At 46.0% G+C, this 25568-nt stretch overlaps 1 protein-coding gene across 4 annotated transcripts in view; it reads left to right on the top strand.

Annotated features, from left to right (window-relative positions):
- ABCC8 (ATP binding cassette subfamily C member 8) overlaps nucleotides 1–25568 on the top strand; it is a 76816-nt gene that overhangs the window by 4414 nt on the left and 46834 nt on the right. For 2 of the 4 annotated variants that reach the window (XM_039236807.1, XM_039236808.1), the window contains exons 1-6: nucleotides 1736–1846; nucleotides 7555–7721; nucleotides 9379–9621; nucleotides 10438–10626; nucleotides 17541–17705; nucleotides 20837–20992. In XM_039236807.1, the coding sequence (XP_039092738.1) occupies nucleotides 1756–1846; nucleotides 7555–7721; nucleotides 9379–9621; nucleotides 10438–10626; nucleotides 17541–17705; nucleotides 20837–20992 (1011 nt within the window). In that variant the 5' untranslated portion in view covers nucleotides 1736–1755. Of the gene's footprint in view, nucleotides 1–1724; nucleotides 1847–7554; nucleotides 7722–9378; nucleotides 9622–10437; nucleotides 10627–17540; nucleotides 17706–20836; nucleotides 20993–25568 lie in introns of those variants that run through there. The other 2 variants (XM_039236810.1, XM_039236809.1) reach the window with 2 other exon arrangements.

Genomic DNA, 25568 nt, shown 5'->3' with positions numbered 1-25568 from the left:
TTCCTATCTTACTACTTCATCCTCTGTGTCTACTGTATCTTTCCCCATGGTCACAAAATGGCTGCCCGGCTCCAGATATCACTTAGGAAAGAGGCAATGGCAAAGGGGACATGATCTCATATGCCTCTTCCTTATGCAGGATACCATCCTCTGCAGACTTTCCTTTGCATCTCATTGGTGGCATTGGGTTTTATGGCTACCCTTAGACCAATCACTGGCAAAAGGGTGTGGAATTGCATGGCTGCTTGAGCCAATCACCATCTATTTCCTAGGGCTGGGTACACTGCTGCTAGAACAAACTTATGGTTCTTTTAGCAAGGCAGAAGGAGAACATGTTATTTGATAAACAGCCCATAGTGCCTCTACACCTATACACTAGTCCTACCAGACTACTTAGGGCCCCGTCATGGCTCTCCTCATGTCCTCCCTCCTTCTCTGTTGAACTCTTGTTCCCCTTTAAAAGTCCAGCCTGGTGCCACCTCCTCCATGAAGTTTTCCTTGGTGGTCCACCTACTCCTTGTGCTTGCAGCCTTCAGTCCATCTGCAATATCACTTCCCTAGATTGCCTAGTTAGGTAGTTAGCTCCAAGCAGGGTTGCCCCGTCCCCACTGGCAGTTTCTTGAAGGCAGGGATGCTTGGCATCCTGGGTAGAAGGAGCAGTGCAAGCAAGGGGAGCACCGAGGCGGGAGGTTGGAGGGGGCCTTCTGGGAATGCAGGGGTCCCAAAATGGCTTCAGCCGAAATAACAGCTGGGCAGTGCTGAAAAAGTGGCTTGAGGCCATATCACTTGGACCTTTGGTGCCAGGCTGAGCAGTGTGGGTTTTGCTTTCTGTAAGAGGGAGCTGGAAGGCCACAATCAGGCCAGTTAAGTGGTGAGCTTCCTCACCAGTCATGGGGAAACCTGAAATCTGAGAGAGCTCTAGCTTCCTACAGGTCTTGTCACCAGACCAGAGTCCACCCACCACTGAGACCTCCGTGAGTTACGGTGGGGACGGGATGAGCTAGTATTGGCCTCCATCACCATCCCAAGGGAAGAAACCAAAGCCGTGACCTTGGGCTTGGTACTTAGCCTCTCTATGCCTCAATTCCCTCAACTGTAAAATGAGAGGACTAAGAATACCAACTTCATGGGATTTCATGAAGATTAAATGAGTTTATACACATCATACTTAGAACAGTGCCTGGCACAAGGTAAATGCCCAATAAATGTAGACTATCAGTGTTGACATTACACCACCTGGGGCTGGGTGCCAATGCTGACTTATGCTGATCATGTTAAGTGGGGCCATCACTAAGAGAATTGTGGTGTACAGGTCCCTGTACTGCCCAAGGGACCCCAGAGACAGGAACCCAGCTGTGTTCACTCCCAGAGAAGTGGTTCTGGCTGGAGACTCTGCAGCTGTGACTGCCAAATCTGGCTTCTCCGTGGCAGGTTCTGCGAGCATGAACCCAGGAAGAAAAGAAGATCATGAGTTCTGAAGCCTGGACACTGAACCCTCATAGTCTCATTGTGTGGATTCATGGGCTCCTAATTAAAGGGCATGTTTGGGATATGTTTAGTTGGGGCAGAGCTGTCAATATAAGAAGCAGAGCTGTGTGCATGATCCAAAGGCCCTACTGTGTGCTGAATCCTAAGCACAAGGCCTAGGCTGAGCTATTGGCACATCTACCTCCAATTTCTCTCTCTCTCTCTCTCTCCCCCTCTCTCCTTCTCCCCCATCTCAGGGTGACTGAATCCCGCCATCTTCACCTGTACATGCCAGCTGGGATGGCATTCATGGCTGCTGTCACCTCGGTGGTCTACTATCACAACATCGAGACCTCCAACTTCCCCAAGCTGCTGATAGGTAGGGGAGAGGGAGGAGTGGGAGACGGATAATTACCTCCATTCACTCCTTAAGATAATGTTCACTGAACACTTACTCTGTGCCAGGCACTGTTCTAGGTGCTGGAGGTTCAGAAGTGGAGATGAACCCCAGCCCCCACCCACCTCCTGGTGTGGGAAAAGACAGACAGGCAAAGAGAGTGAATGAACAAATAGGGAGGAATGATGCTGTGAAGAAAATAAAGCTGAGTAAGAATTTGAGAGTGATGGCAATATTGCTGTCTATGTAGGGTGGTCAGGAAAGATCTCTGATAAGAGTAAGCATGTGGGTATTTAGGGGAAGAAATTTTCCATGGTTTGGAAGAGCAAGTGCAAAGGCCTTCTGGTAGGAACAAACTGGCAAATAGTCTGGTGTGGGCAAAGCCAAAAAAGGAATAGAAAGAATGGCAAAAGAGGAACAAGGAAGACACCTAGGCTTTGGGTCTGAGCACCTGGGCAAATGATGGTATTAATAACTGACAGGATGAAGGAGCAGGGATTGGGGGTTGGGATGCAGGGGTTGGGTTGGCACATGTTGAGTTTGAAGCAGCCAAATCATGTGTCAAATGAGCAGTGAAATAAATGACTTGGGCACTTGAGGGAAGTCAGGACTGGAGATGTATACCTTCAGAGATCATGGGCTTATGGGTGCATCTAAAGCTTGAGTGTGGATGAAGTTACCTGGAGAGAGAAGACATACACCCCAGGACCCCAGGATTAGAGCCTACAGTTTGTGAACATTTAGAAAGATTCAAGAAGGAGGGCCTACTTAGACCTCCTAACACTATGTGGCTGCGGTCCTAGGCAGAACAAGAGCAATGACTGTTGATGTTTATTGAGCATGTATTGTGTGTCAGGCTTACATGCATTATGTCACTTTATTTCCACAATCTCCATATTGGTATCATTGCTATCCTCATTCTACAGATGTGGAAACTGAGCTCAGAGAGGTTACAAATAATAACAGTGAACATTCATTTAATACTTGCTATGTGTCAGGTATGTCCTAAACATTTTACATATATTAACTCATTTAATCCTTACAACAAAACTAAGAGGTAGGTACTATTATTATTTCCCTTTCACACAACAAGAAATTGAGACTCAGAACTTAAGTGATTTTACTAGTCTGCTCAACGGGTCAAGGGGCAGAACCGGGTTTAGATCCCAGGGGTCTGGCTCCCACGCAGGCTCTTAATTGCTTTGAGACTGTGTGTCTAAGGGTCATCAGACCACTTGGGCCAAAGGTATAAATCTGGAAGTCTACCTCTGTGTTTGGCTCAGTCTGCATGTCTAAGGTCAGGGCTGTACCTCTGGCTGTTAGGCTGTGGTCAGACTGTGTGTCATTAAGTCAGGCTATGATTTTTAGGAGTCACAACATCTAATTGACATGTGGAGTCTGGAACACTCTGTGCTAAGCCAGAGACAGCACAGTGTCATGAGCGGCCAGTGGGTATATTCCCATGTAAGGCTGAAGCTGGGCTCCATCAAGATCATCCAGGTTAACCCTCTACCTGGGTGACCCCATGACAGTGTGGTCAGGAGACTAGGGGGCAGCAATTTGAGAGAGAGAGATATTTAGTACAGACTTCAGAGAACATCCCCCCCCCGCCCCAAGATTCAGAAACAGCTCCTCAGGTACAGAGAACCCCTCAATAACCCCAGTGCCTGATGGACTGGTGCCCCCAGAAACACCCTGTCTGGTCATATGCTGAGTTTATTTTCTCATTCTCCAGAAAACATGTAATGTTCTTTCCTTCAAGCACAAATTACAACCTATTGATGGACCATTCTTTCTCCAAAGAACAAGGAATAACTCCCTCCATTCCCCTTTCTTAGAACTTTGCTCTGCAGAGCCAGAAATTCTAGAACAGGGAAAAGCAGAGAGGAAGTACCCAATGAGCTGCAAGGATTGAGGGCAGTGGTTATTGGGGAGTAGCTGGCCCTCTCAGAAGACTTCTGTCTGGTCACAGGTCTGGAATCCTGAAGAAAGGTGAACCCACAAAATAACCTTGGTCCTGAGGTCCCAGATGAGGTCAAGGAAATGTTTTAGGAAGAAGTCACATTTAAGCTGAGAACTGAAGGATTGGTAGGAACTACCTGGGAGAAGGGAGAGGAAACTGTCACAGGCAGAAAGAACAGTGGGTCTCAGGCCCTGAGACAGGAGAAGCATGTTAGGATATCTGGAAGAAAACCAGTGACTGGAATGCAGAAAGCAGAAGAGAGCTGACCTTTGAAGGCTGGAGTGGCAGGTGGGAACCATACCAGGCAGGGCCCCAAGACCACACCACAAGCACATGACATTAAGGATTAGGGGGTGTGTGTGTGTGTGTGTGTGTGTGTGTGTGTGTGTGTAACTTATACTATACATGAAATTTATTATTTTAACCACTTTTAAATGCACAGTTCATGACATGAAGTACATTCACATTTTTGTGCAATCATCACCATCCATCCGTCCAACCATCCATCTCCAAAACTTTTCATCTTCCCAGACTGAAACTCTGTATCCATTAAACAGTAATGCACTATTCTCCTCTCTCCCCTTTCCCCTGTCACCTCATCCCCTCAAAACCACCATTCTACTTTCTATCTTTATGAACATGACTACTCTAGGTACCTTGTATAAGTGGAAGCATACACTATTTTGTCCCTTTGTGATTGGCTCATTTAACTTAGTATAATATCCTCAATATCTGTGGTGTAGCATGTGTCAGAATGTCTTTTCTTTTTAGTGCTGAATAATATTCCATTGTATGGATATAATGCATTTTGCTTATCCATTCATCCTTCAATGGACACTTGGGTTTCTCCCACCTTTTGGCCATTGTGAATAATGCTGTTAGGAACATGAGTGCATTGAGATCATGTTCGATCATCTGTGTTGCTTTACAGAGGCGATTCTGGAGGTGGGCAAGAGGGAAAGCTGGGAAACCATGAGAAGACCCTCTAAGTAGTGCAGGGGAAATATGGTGGCGGCCACCCAGGAGATATGGTGGTGACCCAGATGGCCCAGATCTTTAGGAAGTAAAGTAGACACGGGGTGCCTGGGTGGCTTAGTCGGTTAAGCGTCCGACTTTCGCTTTGGTCATGATCTCGCGGTTCGTGGGTTCGAGCCCCGCGTCGGGCCCTGTGCTGACTGCCAGCTCGGAGCCTGGAGCCTGTTTCAGTCTGTGACTCCCTCTCTCTCTGACCCTTCCCTGCTCACGCTGTCTCTCTCTCTCTCCTAGAAATAAATAAAAACATTAAAAAAATTAAAGAAAAAAAAAAGGAAGTAAAGTAGACAGAACTTGGTAATGGGGGGTGGGGGTGTGGAAAAGGAGAAGGAAGACACTGGGGTAGTGAGAATTCAGAGCCTAAAACTTGCCAGCAGCCCCTGTATCACACCACTGACCTTTTCTGCTTTTCTCTGTCAAGCACTAAGCTTTGGCTAAGGGCTGCTATGTCCAGCACTGTGGAAATAACCCTGGGGCTTAGTGCTGGGTCCACCACTAACTCCCTATGTGACCTTGGACATGAACTCAGACTCTATGAGCCTCAGTTTCTCTAACTGGACAGGAATAGTAAGTCCCTGTCTAAGTCACAAGGTTGTTATGAAGAGCAAATCAGACCACATCTGTTAAGACCTGTGTGAGGCATATTTTGAAGTCTTGGCTCCCATAAGTGACCTTCATGAGGGGCCAAAGAGGTTCTGATGCTCAAGTTCTGTCTGGGGAGTGTAGGTGTGGGGGAAGGGTGATGGCCTCCAGCTGTGAGATCCTTGTGACCTGGGTACCAGACCAAGCTGAGGGGTTTATCATCCCAGTCCTGGCCAGAGGCAGACATTTCTGCCCTCTATCCTAATGCCCTCACCCAGGGACCTGAGATAGATGGTGTTTGTCCCTCTCTGGGAAAGTTCACCATCTTGGCCTAGTTCCCAGCCCAGACTTGGGCTGGGGCAGACCCCAACTTTTGTCTCTAAGAGATGCCCTGGCATTGATGTGACCAGGCCCACCTAGGGATGGAAGACAGGGTGAAGGTGTCTCCTTCTCTGTGGCCCCACTAGAGAGGAGCTCAAGGGGATGTGGGCTGACCTTATCTGCACAGGCCCTAGGGAGTGAGGAGGAAGGAGCTGCCTATGCTAACACAAGAATCTCTTGAAGGGGGACTCATTATTGCTCTTTTCTCTGGTTGCCAGCTAACAGGGGTTTATTAGCAAGCCGTGGTGGTGAGAATTTAGAGATTAGAATCTACTGATAGCTTCTGATGTTTATGGTCCCAGGTCTGAAATTTGGAGATAATAAAAATGTTAACAGCTGGTGTCCAAAGAGCACCACCCACTGTGTGCCAGGCCCATTGTGCTAAATGCTCACAGCACCTTTGAGGAAGTGCTGTTATCATCCCCATTTTTATGGGTGAAGAAACTGAGGCCTGGATGGGTTAAATGATTTACCCAAAGTCACATAGCTATTAAACTATAGGATCTGAGCCCAAATATATCTGGCTGCAAGGTGCTGTTCTGAGCCACTGCCTCACAGGACTGTGACTTACTTTTTGTAGACCCCAGGCCTCCAGGCTCCATGAGGAGCATCATCATGCTGTAGTGGGCTCTAGACTGGGGACCCTTAAGCTTGCAGTGAGCTCGGGCAGGTCACATCCTCTTCAGGGCCCCCTTATAGATGAGGACATCTATAAAATGAAAGAGTGGATTGAGGACCTTTAAGGTTTCCCCAGCTTGGAAATTCCACAAACAAACAGCTATAGGATGGAGGCTCTGAGCATGGGCTCCGTGTCAGGCTGGTCCAATTCCACCTCTCTCTCTCTTTTTTTTTTAATGTTTTATTTACTTCTGAGAGAGAGAGAGAGAGAGAGCAGGGGAGGGGCAGAGAGAGAGGGAGACACAGAATCCGAAGCAGGCTCTAGGTTCTGAGCTGTCAGCACAGAGCCTGACGCGGGGCTTGAACCCACAAACTGTGAGATCATAACCTGAGCTGAAGTCAGACGCTTAACCTACTGAGCCACTCAGGCGCCCCGCAATTCCACCTCTTGACTGATGAGTTACTTAACCTTTCTGAGCCTTGATTCCTTTGTCTGTTGAATCAGGGGCCATAGCAGTTTCCCCCTCACAAGGTTGTTGTAGGGAATAAGTGAGATAATATTTACAGTGCTTATTTGGCACAGTGCCTACAACTTTGTTAACTTCAAGACATAATTTTCCTGTTTTTCTTATTAGTTACTATAAAGGGAAATTTGGCTGACCAGCTTGACTTACAAGATTAAAACAACTTTTTTAATGTTTATTTTTTTTATTTTTGAGAGAGAGAGAGAGCACGGGAGGGGCAGAGAGAAAGGGAGACAGAATCTGAATCAGGCTCCAGCCTCTTAGCTGTCATCATAGAGCCTAATGTGGGGCTCGAACCCATGAGCTGTGAGATTATTACCTGAGCTGAAGTCAGATGTGTAACCAACTAAGCCACACAGGTGCCCCTTGGCTTACAAGATAATTGATGTTTTGAACATACCTAGTGTATGTACACCATCACACACACAGCCCTTTACTCAGAAATGTGCGCTCACACCCATAAAGTTGGCTTGTTCACATACATACCTCCTCTGTGACATACTTCTTTTCTCTCCTTCTCTCCCACACACTTGCACATACGTGACTGAACACCCATGCAAATCCGCACACACATGTCCTCTCTGCCGCAGCCCTGCTAGTCTACTGGACCCTGGCCTTCATCACGAAGACCATCAAGTTCGTCAAGTTCTATGACCACGCCATCAGCTTCTCACAGCTGCGCTTCTGCCTCACGGGACTGCTGGTGATCCTCTACGGGATGCTGCTCCTGGTGGAGGTCAATGTCATCAGGGTGAGGGTAAGCAGGCCACTCCTGGGCCACCCCAGCATCCACCTTAGGACATACCTGGGCCGGGGTGGGCCCTCTGATCAGTCCCCTTCCCCTGGGTGTGGGCCCCCACCCTACTTCTTAGCCAAGCCCTACAAGCAGTCAGCCTCTTTTACCCACCCCCAAAGGGGAATTGAGGCCGGTGGGAGAAGAACATTCCATATGGTTCAGCTGCCCTCTACCCCAGGCTCCCAGAGGGAACGGAAGTGATAGTATATGTTAGACAAAGTTGAAGATTCTGAGTTTAATCCCATTTAATCTCTTGTTCTTCTTACCAAAGGAAAAGAGCTTCAAGGACTGGCTCCTCTGAGCTGTGTTGTTGTTTTCGTTGTTTTGGGGGAAGGAAGTTAATGTATCATATAGTTTCATGTATACCCGAATGAGTAAATGTGGCTGCATACATGTCTTTTGTCTTGTTTTGTTACCATTTTTGCTTATTCCTTTTACCTCTTTCCCCTCTTCCTACTCTATGCTCCCCAGACCTCCCCCCCCCCCACTCCCCAGGTAACCCAGATAACAACTGAATATGTGCACTTCCATTCTTAGTTTTTATTGCTATAATAGCATATACCTGTATCTATTTAAGGTTCTTTTTTTCTCAACACATGTAAGAGTGAGGTTTTTCCTCTCAATTATTCATTTTATAAAAATAGGATCGTGTTATACACAGTTTTCTTCATCTTGCTTTTCTCACCCAACAGATATCTCTTAGGACTTCCTCCAAGTCTGGTATGGCTAATTTAGTTTTCTTAATGGCTGCATAATATTCCATCATGTGGATGAGCAATAATTTATTCAGCCATTTACCCAATTGATGGGCATTCACTTTGTTGGCAAGTTTCTGTCTTTACAAATAATGGCGTATTAAACATACTTATATGTTTATGTATTGCTGCTTTTATTTCTTTGGGAAAGAGTCCAAGGAGTGGAGTTGCTAGTTCAAAGAGTCTATATTTTAAATTTTAATCAATGTTGCAGATTGCCTTCCAGAAAGACTATAATCTACTGGCAATGAATAAGAAAACTGTCTCCCTCCAACAAGCAATGGGGCCAGCCCCATTTGGGTGATGGGTACAAAGTGCCACTTGCATTTGCATTTCTCCAACACCCCTGTTTTAGTTGGTGATTTACAGGGTACAAAGGCCTACTTCATTCCCTGCCTCAACTGACCCTCACAGCACCCCTGGGATGCAAGTACTACCCACATTTTAGACAAGGAAACATTTTAGAGGAGACTTGTCCAAAGACACCTTGCTAGTAAGTAGAAGTGGCAGGTCTGCATGGCTCCATGTTCTGCAAACCCAACATGAAACATGGTAATGTCCTCAGATCTGTGGGGGAAGATGGTATATGGGAGATTTCAGTTCTTTCCCAATCTGACTTAAATCCAACCCAACCTAGCCAAACGGATTCAAGGTAGACCTCAGTGAGGAGTTACAAGTCAGCAGGCCCTGGCACTGGTGGCCAAGAAGTGTGGAGGGACCCTTTTCCTGGGAATAGACGAGAAATGGCCCCATATGTTAGAAGTCAAGGGTAGGGTGTCACAACCCCAGGTCTTTTCTGGGGCAAAGTGGAGAGTGGTGAGAAGTTGCACTTACCCATCCCCTGTGACTCATGTGCCCCACAGAGATACATCTTCTTCAAGTCTCCAAGGGAGGTAAAGCCCCCTGAGGACCTACAGGACTTGGGGGTGCGCTTCCTGCAGCCCTTCGTGAACTTGCTGTCCAAAGGCACCTACTGGTGGATGAATGCTTTCATCAAGACTGCCCACAAGAAGCCCATTGATCTTCGGGCCATTGGGAAGTTGCCCATTGCCATGAGGGCCCTCACCAACTACCAGCGGCTCTGTGAGGCCTTCGACACCCAAGCGGTCAGTGGGGGCCCTGCCACACCATCCATTCCCCTCCCTCTAATTTAGAGTCACAGATGGGGACCTCAGAAAGCATCAGGTCAAACCCCTGGTGGGGCCTGTGGGGGAGAAGAGGCTTGCCCTAAGTCACACGGTGAACCAGTGAACTAAAAAGATTCATAGGACAGTCACAGCTACAATGGCCCTTATATCCTTGTTGTCCATATGGGGAAACTGAGGTCTTGAGAAGGGATGTGACCCCACTGCATTCCCTCACATCCTATGTTCTTCCTTCTGGAGTTCAGCAACTTGTAAAGGTTGGAATGTTCACTCATATTAAAGCAGGGATTTAGTGGCCTAATACTTGCAAGAATTCTGTAAGTTGAGCCACACAGGGGTCTCTCTATATCACTGCCATGAAAACGGAGGCCCCAAGAAAGGCGCAGAGCTGGCCCACAGCTGGTAGGTGGCAGAGCTGGTCTCCCAACTCCCAGCCCTAGCCTGGGGAGGAGGGGCGGATATGGAGGCAGATTCAATGGTAGGGGGTGTGCCACATGCCACTCCCTCATTACAGTGCTGTGCTCATCACATAGTCCCTGACTGGCTGTGTGACCTTGATCTAGCATCTGGCCTCAGTTTACCCATCTGGACTGTGTTGGTGTTGATAGGGCCCACCTTACCATGTACCTGTGATATCACCTGTTCAGTGATTCCTTCCTGGAGTTCACCTGTTTGCAGCAAATGTGACCACTGAGCTTCCCCAGGCAGCAGGAAGCAGGGACTCCCTGGGAGGCCAGGTCCTGCCATTCTGACCTGGCCATGGGTCTCTCCGGGCAGCAGAAGGACTCACAGAGCATACAGGGTGCCCGGACCATCTGGCAGGCACTCTGCCAGGCCTTCGGGAGACGCCTGGTCCTCAGCAGCACTTTCCGCATCCTGGCTGACCTGCTGGGCTTCGCCGGGCCGCTGTGCATCTTCGGGATTGTGGACCACCTTGGGAAGGAAAACCGCATCTTCCAGCCCAAGGTAGGCCATCCGAGGGGTAGAGCAGGGCACCCTTTGAAGATTTTCCCTTATACGTGAGAATGTGCAAGAGGCCAATGTGTGTGCACTGTGACTGCACTGAGTCAGCTCATCACACATGCACAAAGCCCTTGGCAATATCTCCCTCTAGAAGATGCTCTGCATCTGGTTAACAGAAATGCCAGGGGGCAAGCTTGTGCCCCAGGAAGATTTATGGTGCCCTGCTCTCTTCACCTTGCCATCGCTGCCATAATTCCACTCCCAGTTACTAGTCATTCAGAAAGTTGTAGGAAGTACATTTGTTGACTCAGTGTCTAGGGCTTCTGTGATTCGTTGGCTATGTTGGCTTTAGTTTACATCATCCTAATAGACTCTAAATGACTTCACAATCTGCCTTCTTCAGTTCTGTATCCTGGCATTCAAGGCTCTACAGGGGACATCTTAGAGGTTGCAGCTGGGAGTGAGAAGAGGGAAACCCCCATGAGTTTCTACCCCCTAATTCCAGATTTCACTCAAAGCTGACCCAGTTTTGACTATGTTGGTCTTTCCCATTAAAAATTCTTTTTACAAAAGGATTCCATGCCTTAAAAATACTTGAAACTCATTGAATTAGATGATATTCAATGGTCTTAACAGCTTTAGAGATGCTACAGACTGAAATCCATTGGACAAAAGAGGCAGGAAATCTTTCTGGGGGTTGATTTTCCCTGCTTAGGCAATAGCATCACCTCTGGGGATGGGGGTGGGGTACTTAATTCCTTCATCTGTTTCTTTGCTTCCACGTAGGTTTAGATGGTCACAAAATGGAAAACTTTTCACTTCTAACAAGACTCAAGAGTTTTATTTTCCCAGCGGGAATATCATTATAAACTTTTAACCACAAACAGTCTGAAAATGATGCTGAGAATCACTAATTAGGGACCTTAATGATTTATGACATTCCCTTGTGTAACGCTGTTCATCTCTTTGGCTCTAAGATCGCAGAGAGCATTTAATCCTCGGGAGGTTTATATTAATTTTTTTTAGAGATATAATTAATCAGCTGAGCACTTCTGATCAGGAGTAGGAGACACTCCAAGTCTATTTGTCTGATTTATTTGGCAAACATTTATTGAACCCTACTGTGTGCCAGACCTGGGTTGGGCTGTGGGAGTCCAGAGGCAATAGTTATGATGGGGACCATTCACAATAATGACAACCACGTACTGACCACTTAATGCATGCCTGGCTGCTTGTGGGAATTATGCATGTGTTGTCACATTTCATGCCTAACACACCCTTTTACAGTAAATAGTTTTCTTTTTGGTAACAGCTTTATTGAGATATAATTCATATACTATACAACTTAAGAAGTAGATGTTTTTATATCCATTTTAGAGATGAGGGGATTTAGGTGCAGAGAGGCTAGGTCATTTCCTTAGTATTTCTCAGCTACTTAGCCGAAGAGTTGGGATCTGAACCCAAGTCTCTTTCACTCCATAGCATAGATGCCCTACTATGAGGGGATATATACAGGGAATGTAGGAAGAGGAAGTGACTAACTTAGCCAGTAGTCACGAATAGCTTCATAAAGGAGCTAGTATTTTAATGGACCCCTGACATATGAGTATGAGTCGGCCGGGCTAAGATGGGCAGATTTCTAGTTCAACAAGAATGTGAGGGCTCTTCTTGCTTATTTAGACCCTGATGGCTTTTGTGCCTTTGAGCTGTACTTGGCCCCAAAAGAGAAAGGGCCAGCTCCTTTGTCTACAAGAGTGTCACCTTCAGTTCTAGGCTGCCCGTAGATGACTCCAGAATACTCTACAATGATAACCCTGCAGCAACAAGAACCTGTTGTTACTATCGGGGGGAAGTGACACCGGCCAGAGCCCTTCTCTGCTTTCCACATTGTTGTCTTCTTCCTGTGTTTCCCGAAGTTCTGGTGGCCTTCTGCTGGGAAGAGAGCTCTGAGACAGGATGGGCCAGAGAGGTAGTGAGAACAGCACGAAGAGCTTTAGTTCATCTGAACATTCGCTTTGTGGTCTCTTTTCTCTTTATTTGTATACCAGCCCTGGGATTTACCCCCCTCTCGTTGGAATGCTCTTGTTCTGGTTAGTCGTTAGTACATAAATCCCTGCGACAGATGGCCCTGCCTCAGTGGCAGCAGGCCTTATCAGATTTAATATTTGTTCCCTGCAGTCCAAATACAATCAGCAAATTATAGACACTGAGACAAGAGGTGAAAGTAAATATCGTCTCCAGTGTCAGGAACAAAGAATCCTCAATCGTGTGGTTGCCTGGGATATGGCTTAATTCTCCTCTGGGCTTCTGGGCCCAGAAAATGGGGGAAAGGGGTCATTTATTGAGGTCTTTCGGTTCATCCCCTGCCTCCCAATGGCTCTAACTCAGAAAGACAGGTGCTGTTCTCGTCTTTGTGAACCTACAAGGACAGAGCTCTCTCAGTACCTGTGCCAGCATTTAACAATCCTCCCTGTGATAAAGCCCTTCTTTCTGCTCAGCCTGGATCCACGCCGCTGCAGTCTGCACAGCCGGACACCACTGTTTACATCATTGTCAGTGGCTGCCCTGTCCTCCCTTCCCTTTCCGGGACACTCACAGTTGGCAAGAATCACACTGCCCTTGGCATCCGCGAGGGCAAACATTATTTCTTCTTTAATTCCACACTCGCTCCCTGTCTGCCCCTCCCCAGGTAAAGCTGGGACCCAGGCTGAGTGCAGCCCGTGACCTGCCTCTGTCCAGCCCCTTCTCCCACCTAACCCCCACCCACAATCTGTCACCTGCCATGGAGGCCACTTATCTGGCTGCAGGGCAAGGGAACTGGATTCAGAACAAACTGCCGGCATCTGACACCTGCCAGCACTGCCCTCGGCCATCAGCTGAGCAGAGAAAAACACTCTGGGTTTGATCTGAGGTCCAAAGCTGCAGACTGCCTCTAGCCTCAGAGGGGAAACGTGTGTAAGTTTGTGAGTGTGTATGTGTTTGTTTCTGAATGAGTTCTCCTGGAACCTGTTTATGATTCTGTATGTATGTCCTTCTATTTGTCCTGTGTCTCTTGGCTTATCTCTTTCCATGTGCGTCTGTGTCCCTATTTGGACACACGTATTTGTAGCTATCATTGTGGGTGACTGTCTAACTGTATATGCATTTCTGTGACTTTGTGATGTCAGTGTGTGGGCTGGTCTCTTCGTGGCAATGCCCATGCAGCTGCTCTGGCCTCGCAGGACTCTCTTCATCTCACTAACTCCTCTCAGCCACCAAGACTCAGCTCAGACGTCACCTCCTCCAGGAAGACCTCTGGATGGGTTAGATCCTCCTCTTTTGTGTTCCTATAACATCCTGAGCTTGCACCTTCAAAAACCCCTTGTCTCTTTCCCAACTTAACCCTGAGTCCCCTAGGACATGAACTGCATTATCTGACCTCCATGTGACCAGCGCCCAGCTCCATGCCTGACATTCAGGAGGCACAGGAGAAATGGTTCCTTAGGAAATCATATAGAAGTCACCACATATTGAGTGCTCATGCTTACTAGATATTTTTACCTGCATTGTTGCATTAAATTCTCACAACATCTCTCTGAGTAGAAACCCTTAATGGCTTCATTTTACAATGAGAACATTGAGGCTCAGAGAGTTTGAAAAAATTTACATAAAGAAACAGTGGCTAATATATAACAAGCCAGGACTCAAACTGAGATGTGGCTAACCTCTAAATGCAGGCTCTAAACCACCATGCTAACTGGTTATAGATGGATGGCTGGGTACGTTGGTCCATGAGTTCAAAGGTAGTTGTTATTGTTTTACCCAGGGCCTTCCAGGACTGGGACCTACGGGCAATGCACCTTTTGGTTCCCGCCAAAATAAGAAGCAAAAGCCCACACGATCCCTCTCCATTAAGCTCTAGAGAACAAGGGAAAGGGGCCTTTCCAATCATATCTCTGGCCAGACAGGGATAATGGGGATCAGAACTGGAGAGTCAAGGGTCCTAGGTTTTAGTCCAATCTGTGCAATGAACCATCTCAACTGCAAAATGGGGAAATATAGAGGCGCCTGGGTGGCTCGGTCACTTGAGCTTCCGACTTCAGCTCAGGTCATGATTTCACAGTTCGTGAGTTCGAACCCCACATCGGGCTCTATGCTGACAGCCCAGAGCTTGGAGCCTGCTTTGGATTCTGTGTCTCCCTCTCTCTCTGCCCCTTCCCCTGCTCACACTCTTTCTCTCTTTATCTCTCTCTCTCTCAAAAAAAAATAAATAAATAAACATTTAAAATGGGGAAATATATAACTTCTATAGAAAATAGATGGGAAGGAAGAGCATATGCATTGATTAATTTAAAATGTGTATTGAGCACTACTGGGGAAACCCCCAGAAACAAACACAGTTTCTTTCCCTGAAAGCTTGTGAAAATGTGGGACTCAGGTATCTGATCTGCTGAAGCATTTAACTCCCACCAGATGCCAAGTTGCAGGTCCTTGGCCTTCCCTCTCTAGCTTTCAAGGTGCTGGGCAACGTCAGTGCCCTTGTACCCACTTAAATCTTCCCAGTGCCTGCCTTCCTTGGGTAGTACCTCAGGTCCCTTTGGCTAGTCTAGTTCCCACTTCTTAATAAAAACTTACCTATTCTGGGATCCATGTCTTTTAAGCAGTCTCTTTGAAGAGAGATCAAATAATGTCCTAATGACTTATACCTACAGGGAGATTTTCATTTTAATAGGCTACGAAATTTTTGATCCAAAGAAATATGGTTTCTCACCCTATGGTGTGTGTGTGTGTTATGGGGAGAAGGGGTCAAGGTTTTGCCTTTAAAGCTGCAAAAAAAGAATTTGCTGCTTTGTTAAAAATATGCAAACAATGATGAGTGTATTTAACAAATACCACCCATACTCTCACCAACACACGTGATCAGTTGACTTTTCATTCTCCAGCCCATGTGTTTTCTGATCATTGTGACATAACACATGCATCCTGAGAGCTTTTGTGATGATCAGTGTTCTTGAGTGTGTCTTTTCCCATGAGCAATGTACCATACCTAACCCATTCCCCATGGTTGGGCGTTTACATGGCTTTTCACACTCTCCCCCTATTGTAATCTAGAGATAGAACACTTTTGCACATATAGTTATTTCCTGGTGTGAAATTATTTCCTTTGGGGTAAATTCCCATGATGTGCTTTGTTGCTTTAACATAATGGACTCCATTCTCCAGAGCTGGGTCTCTGTACAAGATGGTAGAACCTAAGAATTCCAAAGCATGTTGAATAGGAACCGGCTTTCCCAAACCCACATGCCTTCTTTTTTGACTGAGAACCAGCCAGTTGGCCATGTTTCTGTCCTCTACAAGTCACAAGCTTGTAGTTGACAATGGGAGACTCAAAGTCAAAAGGCTCAGTAAGGCTTGGGTAGTAGGTCTAGAGTCATAGTTTTGGCATCGCACAAGTTCATGTTCACATGTTGTCCCTTATCAGCATGTGACCTTGAACCAGCCACATAACCATGCTGAAACCCCGTTTCCTCAAGTATAAAATTAGGCTCACAATGGCATTCTTCTCATTAGTGTATTATGAGAATGTAGTTCTGTACCTGATAAATATTGTATCCTGCCCTTGCTTCCCTGTAGGGTCAGGTCTCAACCCCTGCAGCCTAATTTTAAGGTCCCTTTTGGTACTTCCAGCCTCTGCCTACCCCCTACCGTCTCCCTTCTCCCTCTGCCTTTCCCTCTGATACTTGGACAGATGAGACAGAGTCAGGGGCTTCAGGCCTTGGTAGGGCCTTCCTCTATGAGACTTTAATGGTCTCTCTGTGTCTGCTTCCTGCTGTCCCAAAAAGGAAAAGACTCCTTTCCCACAGAACCAGGAAGAGATAGATGTAAGCTCCATGAAGCAGGGCTGGTTTAAAAGGCCCAGATCTTTTCTACCATCAGAAAGCCCTATATCCAAGATCCAGGAATTCTGACCATAGGAAAAAGACTCCTTTTAGAGTTCTGACCCCTTTGACCTGATCCTGGCCATCAACATGCCCTCAGGCTCCTTCTCATCACTGTTCCCACCACCCTTTACCCTGCAGCAGCTCTTACACCCTTCCGAATAGCTTCCGGAGTTCAGGGCAGAGTCTCAGAAAAGGGAGAGAGTGCTGTCTTCATGGAAACATTGATGTGGTTCTGCCGGGGAGCAAAGGACTTAATCAGGATCAAAGTTTTCCTGGGAGCTATTGATGCTGAATTTGGAAACAGGCATGCTGTTGTTTCCTGGTATCTTTAGCAACAGAGTCAAAATGTTTGTTTTTTCCCAGTGCTTATCAAATGAGATCTTGCTAGAGGTGCAGCAAGAGGACCTTCGATTTAGAAGGAGGTCCCAGGAGACCACAAGGCTCAGGGGCTTCTAAAATCTTCTCCAGCCTATTATAGGTGATGAGTTTCCATCTCGCCTGGGAGCACTATAGTTTTCCCACTGGTCTTTTTTCCCCAGAAAGTTCTACAGGGCAGGCTATTGGTGAGTGTGGGATAAGACCTCAGCTCATTCCTTTTTTTTTTTTTTTTTTTGTAGCAGAGAACACACATTGTAGGATTTGTTCAGGCAGTTCTGGTTTTGGCTGCTCTGTGAGTTGCTCTATTTATTCTTGTTCCATTCAGAGTGAGCTCCCCTGGGCCTGGTGGCCACTGAGCTGAGAGTCATGTTTATGAGCAGGAGGTTAGAACTGGGCCACATTCTGTTCTCCTAAGTAGCACGATAAAGGGGATAGACAACCCTCCCTGTGGCTAGAAGAATGTTTAGTTGGATTTATCAGTCTAATTTCCCTCATAAACAGCTGCCTAAAGCTTCACAAGCATGGAGGGCTTGTAATAATGGCCATTGTGGCACAGTAACAGGTGCTAATGGCGGTCATTTTGCTAGCAATCTCAGCCACCTCTGAATTCTCTTTCAGACGCAATTTCTCGGGGTTTACTTTGTCTCATCCCAAGAGTTCCTTGCTAATGCCTACGTCTTAGCCGTGCTTCTGTTCCTTGCCCTCCTACTACAAAGGACATTTCTGCAAGCGTCCTACTATGTCGCCATCGAAACCGGAATTAACTTGAGAGGAGCAATACAGGTACTCGACTAATTATGTTTTCACTTTCCCATAAGAACCGCATTATTCATCCCCCTGGGCACTTAAGAAAAATTGTGGTGTGAGTTTAGTTTTGGGTTGCCCTTTAGCAGTGCTTTGAAACAATAACCATTGATAAACCAGTGTAGGAGGAGAAGAAAGCGCCTTGGGCTGGACTTGGGGAGTGTAATAGTTCCAGCCCTGGTTCTGCCTTGCGCTAGATCTGCGATGTCACCTGCTCGGCCTTGAATGGGGCAGACATCACTAATGGGTCACCACATTCTTTCCTGGTGAATGTACATGCAGACTCAGACTCCTTCTCCAGATTCTGTCCCGGGGGGCTGCTACCAGTCTTCTCTGGGTGCAAAAAAATAAATGGGCTTGACATACTGGGACTAGAGAGCCTCTAACGTCTATTTGAGCACTTAAATCTTGTCCCAGCAAGATGTACTTGAGCTCTTAAATCTTAGACCTAGTCCCTTGGATCTAGGTCTTTGCTCCTGCCCCCTGTGGTTTCCTTCCCAGAGTGGGTTTAAAGGATGATTAAAATCAGTAAGGATTCAGGGCATTTTGGGGCAAGGCGGTGATGAGAGTTGTCCAAGCCCTAGTGTTTTCTTTAGGATTTTGGTTTTACCATTGGGATGGGGAGACCCAGTGCAGTGGTGGTTTAAGTAGGACAAAAGTTTGTTTTTCACACTGAGTCACGGCTGGTGTGGCAGCTGCACGCTCCTCAGAGTCCCTGGCTCCTTCTGTAAGGCCGTGCCAATTTTCTCACTTGCCTTCTGCCCCATGGCTTCAGGTGACTATTGACATTGCCACTGCTGGGCCCACACTTAAACCAGCAAGAGAAGAAAGATGGGACAATAGGTGGGAATGCTGCTTTCTTTTAAAATCGTAATGCAGAAGTTGCACATGTCCTCTCCCAGCCGGTGGACCAGAAATTGGCCATATGGCCATACCTAGAGAAGCTAGAAAGTGTGGTCTTTTCCTGATAGCCATATATGCCCTGCTAGGAATTCTTCTCGTGAAAAAGGGGAGAGTGGACATTGGGAGATAACTAACAGATTCTGCCATACCCAGAAATTCCCATGAAGTCGGTAGAACACTCAGAAGTTGTGACAAAATTCCAAAGCCACCTCACACTTCAGGACAGAAATGCTTCCCATTTCATCATTGACTGGTCCTTGGGAGCCAGGATCAGAGGCTTTGCAGAAAAGGGACTGAGAGGAGATGGGTATGGCCTGGGCTAGGGACCTTGTCAGAGTCCGAACTCTGGTTATCTTAGTACAGTTCACGTGAATGGTTCCCCCTGGAGTTGTGCAGTGCACAGCCTGTGCAGCTGTACATGACAACACTGCCCATCCCCAGTGGTTTTTCATTGAGAAAACAGAATCATTTCCTCATCATTTGAGAATGGTGGAAAGAGCCCAGGAAAATATAAGACCCTCTGAGCTTCACAGGGGCTCAAAGCTAGGAAGAACAGAACCATTCCTCAGTTCAGAAAACCTCTCTGAAAAATCCCAGCCTCTGCACAGACCCTTCCATTTGACTGGCAGGCACATACTACCATAGACAACAGCCAATTTTGTGGTCAGTTTTGTAATTAAATCTTTCTACTGTGTGGTTATAAATTACACACTGGCCCAGTATTTTCCAATTACACTAAAAGAGCCAAATATGGTTTTTAAATGGATTAGTATGTAATTGTTTTTATCAAACTGTCTGAATCCAGGAGAGCTAAATTCATATGCCACAAAAAGAAAGTACTGGTATTAATTATGGAAACAAATTAGAAGAACAAACCTTTTTTTTTTCAGAGATTTACATAAAATTATAGATAATGGTCTATGTCTTAATGGGTTTGAGAAGAAAGACGGTTCTTGCATGAAAAGTTATTAAGCAACATGCTTGGATTATATACATAATTTGTGGGCATATACCAGCTGTCAGTCAATTGTGGATTTCTGTGTATCCTGGTCTTCACTTAATAATGGTTTATTTGATAGGTTAGTCTATGTTCTTACGTCACTAAAACTAAATTTATTACTCTTCTTTGAAGACTGATCTCACTTAACCTGGGCTGCACCTAGATCTGTCCAAAACTATCACTGCCTTTATTTTATTTTATTTCATTTCATTTCATTTCATTTCATTTTATTATTTTATTTATTTATTTTACTGCCATTATTTTAAACTTTACCCATGGTATACATAAGCTCACAAAAAGACATATGATAGTTTCATGCTTTAAGCAAACCTGATCCACAAGAAAGCCTGAGTTTCACAAAAGATGAATTAAGGGCTGGAAGTCCACTGACAATAGAATGCACGATAGAATTTCATTTAAGAACAGGCATCCCTCGGATGTTGAAGACAGGAATGCATTTCTCCTTATTTAAGAGCCCATAACCTGAAAATTGCCATGTTTCTAGGAGGCACGATCACTCTGCACATAGAGCTGATCCTAAAAGCTCAGAGTCCACGGGGAGCCATTTCGGTGGCTGCTCCCCATCTGCCCTGAGGAGACAAATTAAGGTCCTCTGGGGACGGGACTCTCCATGGTGGTGGGGCTGAATGACACTTGTATGCCCTGTCTCACAAAAGACCTTCCCAAGCTGACTCCTTGTTTTTTTCCAAGGCTCAGTTAAGGCAAGACATGGCCTCTGAACATACCCCCCTCCTCTGGTTGAAAACAGCCACACTGAAACCGACCACTGCCCCACTTTATCATTTTTATGGCTCTGAAGTGTGTTCTCCACTGGCCTCTGGCAAATCAAGAATACAGCTGGACATGAAGATCACATTTAAGATTTAAGAGCTAATTAAGTCCTGTCCCCAAGGGAGAGGTCTTGCTTTGCTGGGGAAGTAGCTTGCCACGCTGGGGAGGATTCCTTCTGGGAATGCTGCCTTTCCAACTTGCTTGATCTGTAATCAAAGGCCTCTACCTCTCTGAGCCTTAGTTACCTCATTTGTAAAATTGGAACCACTAATGCAGTGCCCCCTTACAGAGCTGCTCTGGGGCTCCGTGGAGGAATGTCTGAGAAGGCACTGGCGTATTGTAGACACATGGCATCTGGGAGACGGATTAGAATGATGATGATGACAAATGTGAAACATTCTGCTCTCATTTCCAGACCAAGATTTACAATAAAATTATGCACCTGTCCACCTCCAACCTATCCATGGGGGAAATGACAGCCGGGCAGATTTGCAACTTGGTTGCCATCGACACCAACCAGCTCATGTGGTTTTTCTTCCTGTGCCCAAACCTTTGGGCTATGCCAGTGCAGGTAAGGGATGTGTGTCTGGAGTGGGGGTGGGGGCACAAAGTCAGAATCTGCTGGTACATGCCCCATGACTAGGGGCTCACTGTCTTCCATGTTTACCTGCACCTTCCATGCCCTCGGGGTCTCCATGGTGTGTACCCTTTGCTCCCTATACCTGCTCACACTCTGCAAATGGTCTAGCCATCTCTCTTGTCATTAAGACTTTCAAAAAGCAGCAAACCTTAAAAAAAACTATGGAATAATCATATGTGGAACATTTTTGCAGACATTAAAAGTTATGTTACAACAAAGTACTTAATTACATTGTAAAGTGTTCATGATGTATAGTTAAGCCAAAAAAAAGTTACAAAATAGTATATGTGTGAAGCTCACTGCATATTGAATACGTGTATATATACATATTTGCACAGATTCACACAGAAAAAAGAACTAGAAGGCCACACGGGTGGGGTTATAAGTGACTTATATTTTCTTTATGCATGTCTGAATTCTCCAGTAAGCATGTCTTGTTTTTGAAAATCAAAAACATGATTATTTCTAAAGCCAAATTACCTTTAGGGCTGGTTCTGAAGGAGGTGCATTTTCTCCCAACGAATAGTGGGAGAATCCTTGGCATGATTTTCCTGACTCCTGGCCTAGTCTTCTCTGCTCTCATCTGGAGCTTTGACCATGGACTTGTGCTTCACTGTGGTGAATCCCAGAGCCCTTGCAGGCTCCACAGAGGCTGCCTGGTATTGAGTAAAGTGTCTGGACTTGGGTGAAACTGGTTGTTTCAAATACTTAACCTGTCTGAGCCTCAATTTCCTCATCTATGAAAAGGGGATGATTCTTACCCTCGGGAGTTGCTATGATGAGTCAATTAGATGATGTAAGTAAAGCACCAAGGAGAGTGCCTGGCCCAGAACAATCACTAAGCAAGCATTAGATCCTGGAAATTGCAGAATTTGGTGTGAGTGAGCACTTTACCAGTCCAGAATCCATTGCTTCTTGAGATGTAGATTCCATAAAACTTAATCTCAAGTGACTTTTATTGGTCCTTCTGACCTGTAAAACTTATATTTGAAGGACATTAAAGGAAAATAGAACAGGGAGTCAGCTAAGCATCTTGATGGGGATGCAGGCAGGGAATCTGATGGTCCTTTTTATGGGAACAGCCCTGTATGCCATCCCCTGTTACCACTTAACCCATGCCTAGACCCCTGTCCCCCCCAAGTCTGCCAAGTGGATCAGTGACTATAGAAGTTATAGAAAGGGGTTGCCTGGGTGGCACAGTTGGTTAAGCATCCCACTCTTGATTTCAGCTCAGGTCATGATCTCCCAGTTCATGAGGTCGAGCCCCATGTTGGGCTCTACACTGACAGTGCAGAGCCTGTTTGGGATTCTCTCTTTCCCACCTCTCTGTCTCTCCCCCACTTGTGCAAGCTCACTCTCTCTCTCTCAAAATAAATAGACTTTTTTTTTTTAAGAAGCTATAGAAGCGTTTAGAGAGCTCATCTAATGTAGTTACCAGCCTTTTATCCACAAGAACACTTTCTATTGTGCCCCCTTCAACAACCTCTTTTGAAAGATTTTGTCCATCAAACCTACTGTATTGTTATCATTACTATTATTTATAGCATTTATTGCACGTATATCATTGCTAACAATGCTAATACTAATCACCTTTGCCCCAGGGGCCCCTGGGGGGCTCAGTCAGTTAAGCATCCAACTTCAGTTCAGGTCACGATCTCATGGTTCATGGGTTTGAACCCCATGTCGGGCTCTGTGCTGACAGGTTGGAGCCTGAAGACTGCTTCGGAGTCTGTGTCTCCCTTCCTGTCTCTGCCCTTCCCCCTGCTTGTGCTCTGTCAAGAGTAAATAAACATTAAAAACATTAAAAACATTAAATTAATAAATTAAAAAAATAAAAGAAAAAGTAACACTTGCCTACCCCAGCCTCTCTCACTTGTGCAGTTAACCTTACCAACGCCGAGGGGGTGGTATTTTTTATCTCCCTTTTTAAGTTTTTACTTACCTTTGTTTATTTATCATGAAGTATCATTTGGTTTTTCCACTTTTAATTCCTCAAAGGGTGGCTCTACCTTTGCCACTTAGAGCTTTAACCTAGCCCTCAAGACCCAGTGTTCCCAAGCAGTTGATCTAGTCCCTTCAACCTAGTCAGGATCTTGTTTGCAGCCTGGATGGCCTTTGGTAATACTGAAACTAGCTCAGGACCCCCACTCCTTTATCTCCAGGAGCCCTCCTTGATTTGTAATCTTTTTTGGGCTACATATACTTTTTTGATAACAGCTTCATTAAGATCTAATTCACCCATTTAAAGTGTATGATTCAGTGAGTTTTAGCATATTCGGAGTTGTGTGATCATCATTACAATTTTAACGATTTTATTTATTTATTTTTGCTCAATGTTTGCTTGTCTGTTTATGTTGAGAGAGAGAGAGTGAGCCAGGGCAGGGCAGAGAGAGGGAGAGAGAGAACCTCAAGCAGGCACTGTCAGCGCAGAACCCGACAGAGGGCTCAAACTCATGAGCCATGAGGTCATGAAGAGTCGGATTCTTAACCGACTGAGCCACCCAGGTGCCCCTACCATTGTCACACTTTTAGAACACTTTCATCACCTCAAAGGGAAACCTGTACCCATTGGCATTCACTCCTCATCCCCTCCCCCAGCCCTAGGCAACCTCTGATCTACACATACTTTTGACAATCTAATGAAAGCTTCTCAGAAAACCAAATGTGCCTTCACACATTTTGCCTACAATTTCAGGGGCCTGACTGGCCCCCTCAAGCTCATGCACGCCACGTTAAGGAACTTGGCAATAGTGGGGACTTCTTTGATTCCTCATCCTACGGGTACTGGAGGCCTGGAGAGGGTGGGCCACACAGTGAGCTGGGAGCTGCACCATACCCAAGTATCTCTTTTCCATGCTTCCCTAGTGACAGAGTTCCCATGAGGCCTGTTTATTTGTTTAAGAAAAGGGTTGCCACTGGGGCGCCTGGGTGGCTTAGTTGGTTAAGCGTCCGACTTTCGCTCGCTTAGGTCATGATCTCGCGGTTCGTGGGTTCGAGCCCCGCGTCTGAGCTGCTGACTGCCAGCTCAGATCCTGGAGCCTGTTTCAGAGTCTGTGACTCCCTCTCTCTCTGACCCTCCCCTGCTCACACTCTCTCTCTCTCTCTCTCCTAGAAATAAATAAAACATTTAAAAAAATTTTTTTTAAATAAAGAAAAGGATTGCCACCTGGTATTGATCTCTATGTGCCAGGTATTATTCTAGGTACTTATAGAATATATAATTAAAATATATTAATTTAATATTCACAGAAATCCTGCTGAGTGGGCTTTGAAGTCACCATTGTAAGGGTGAAGAACCTGAAACTCAGAGAGGTTAAGTAACTTGCCAAAGATTGCACAGCTAAGTGCTGAGACTTCATTCAAACTCAGGCTTGCATTCTCTGGGGACAATGATCTCCCCACTATTATACTAGGTCGTTTTCCTAACTTGTAAATCAGAGCTAAAATAACCCTTGTATTCCCCACACTTGCTTTGCATACTCAGAATCACTGATTTGTGATATATTCTCCTGAAGGTCCACTCAGACCCCTCAGAATAGAGGAGTGCACAAAAGAATTTGGGGAGCACGACAAGGGGTGGATGGAGGATGAGGAGGAGCCTGGCATCAGCAACAACTGGGTCTCCAGACCCTGCTCCAGCAGCGGCCAGTGCTTGGAGGTGGTGGGGGCCCGGGCACTGACCCCCAGCAGGTGCCGTGGTGGTGACTCTGGGAGCGCTCTTGGAGCTTCCTTGGTGGCTGGCGCTACTGAAGCTGCTGAACGATGCCCTGATTGCCTCCACGTGAGGACAGCTAACAAATACACTGAATGCCAGGGGTAATTTTTGGGTCGGGTGATGCAAGCAGAGCCCGGCAAGAGTAGGATTTTCTTTATTTCCCAACATGCTTCTTTGCACCCCCATGTCAGCATTTAACATCAGTGAAACACTGGGAGGCAGGTGGTAAAAGGGTCACTTACCAGCCCCTAAGATCCTGCAAATACAAGAGGCATTCTGTGATTAACAGAAATTACAGAGCCGCCCACCCACTCCTCTGTTCCCGAGGTAGTGCAGTGCCAATTTGGTGTAGGGCTCAGGGAGTGCCGGGCCAACCCAGGCAGACTTTTTTTTTTCCAATTAAGGAAGACAGCACATCTGTTCCTCTAGAATAAGCCCTGAATTTAGAGCCGTCTGCCTTTGAAGGCAACCTGAGAAATTGTCATCTTGATGCGTCAGGGGCTGGTAAGAGTAATTTACACTTCTCATAAATATTCAGAAGCAGGCAGTCATTTGCATAAAGCTAGAAACAGAAAAATTCTCTTTTCAGAAAATACTTGCCAGATTCACTGGAACATTAAAGATACCAGCCTTCATGTACATATGTATATATGTACTGTAGATTATAAAATGTATATGCCTCTAAGAATTATAAAAGCTTATATTTTCATCCAAAAAGCACTCTACGTGATGTCATAAACTTAAGAGATTATTTTCATTTTCTTATATATGTAAAAATTAGTGTAATAGAAG

Source organism: Hyaena hyaena, unplaced genomic scaffold, assembly GCF_003009895.1.
Source record: "Hyaena hyaena isolate Hyena2069 unplaced genomic scaffold, ASM300989v1 scaffold_116, whole genome shotgun sequence".
Classification (NCBI taxonomy): Eukaryota; Metazoa; Chordata; class Mammalia; order Carnivora; family Hyaenidae; genus Hyaena; species Hyaena hyaena.
The sequence above is the reverse complement of the archived record's forward strand: the minus strand, read 5'-3'. Positions and strand labels throughout refer to the sequence as shown.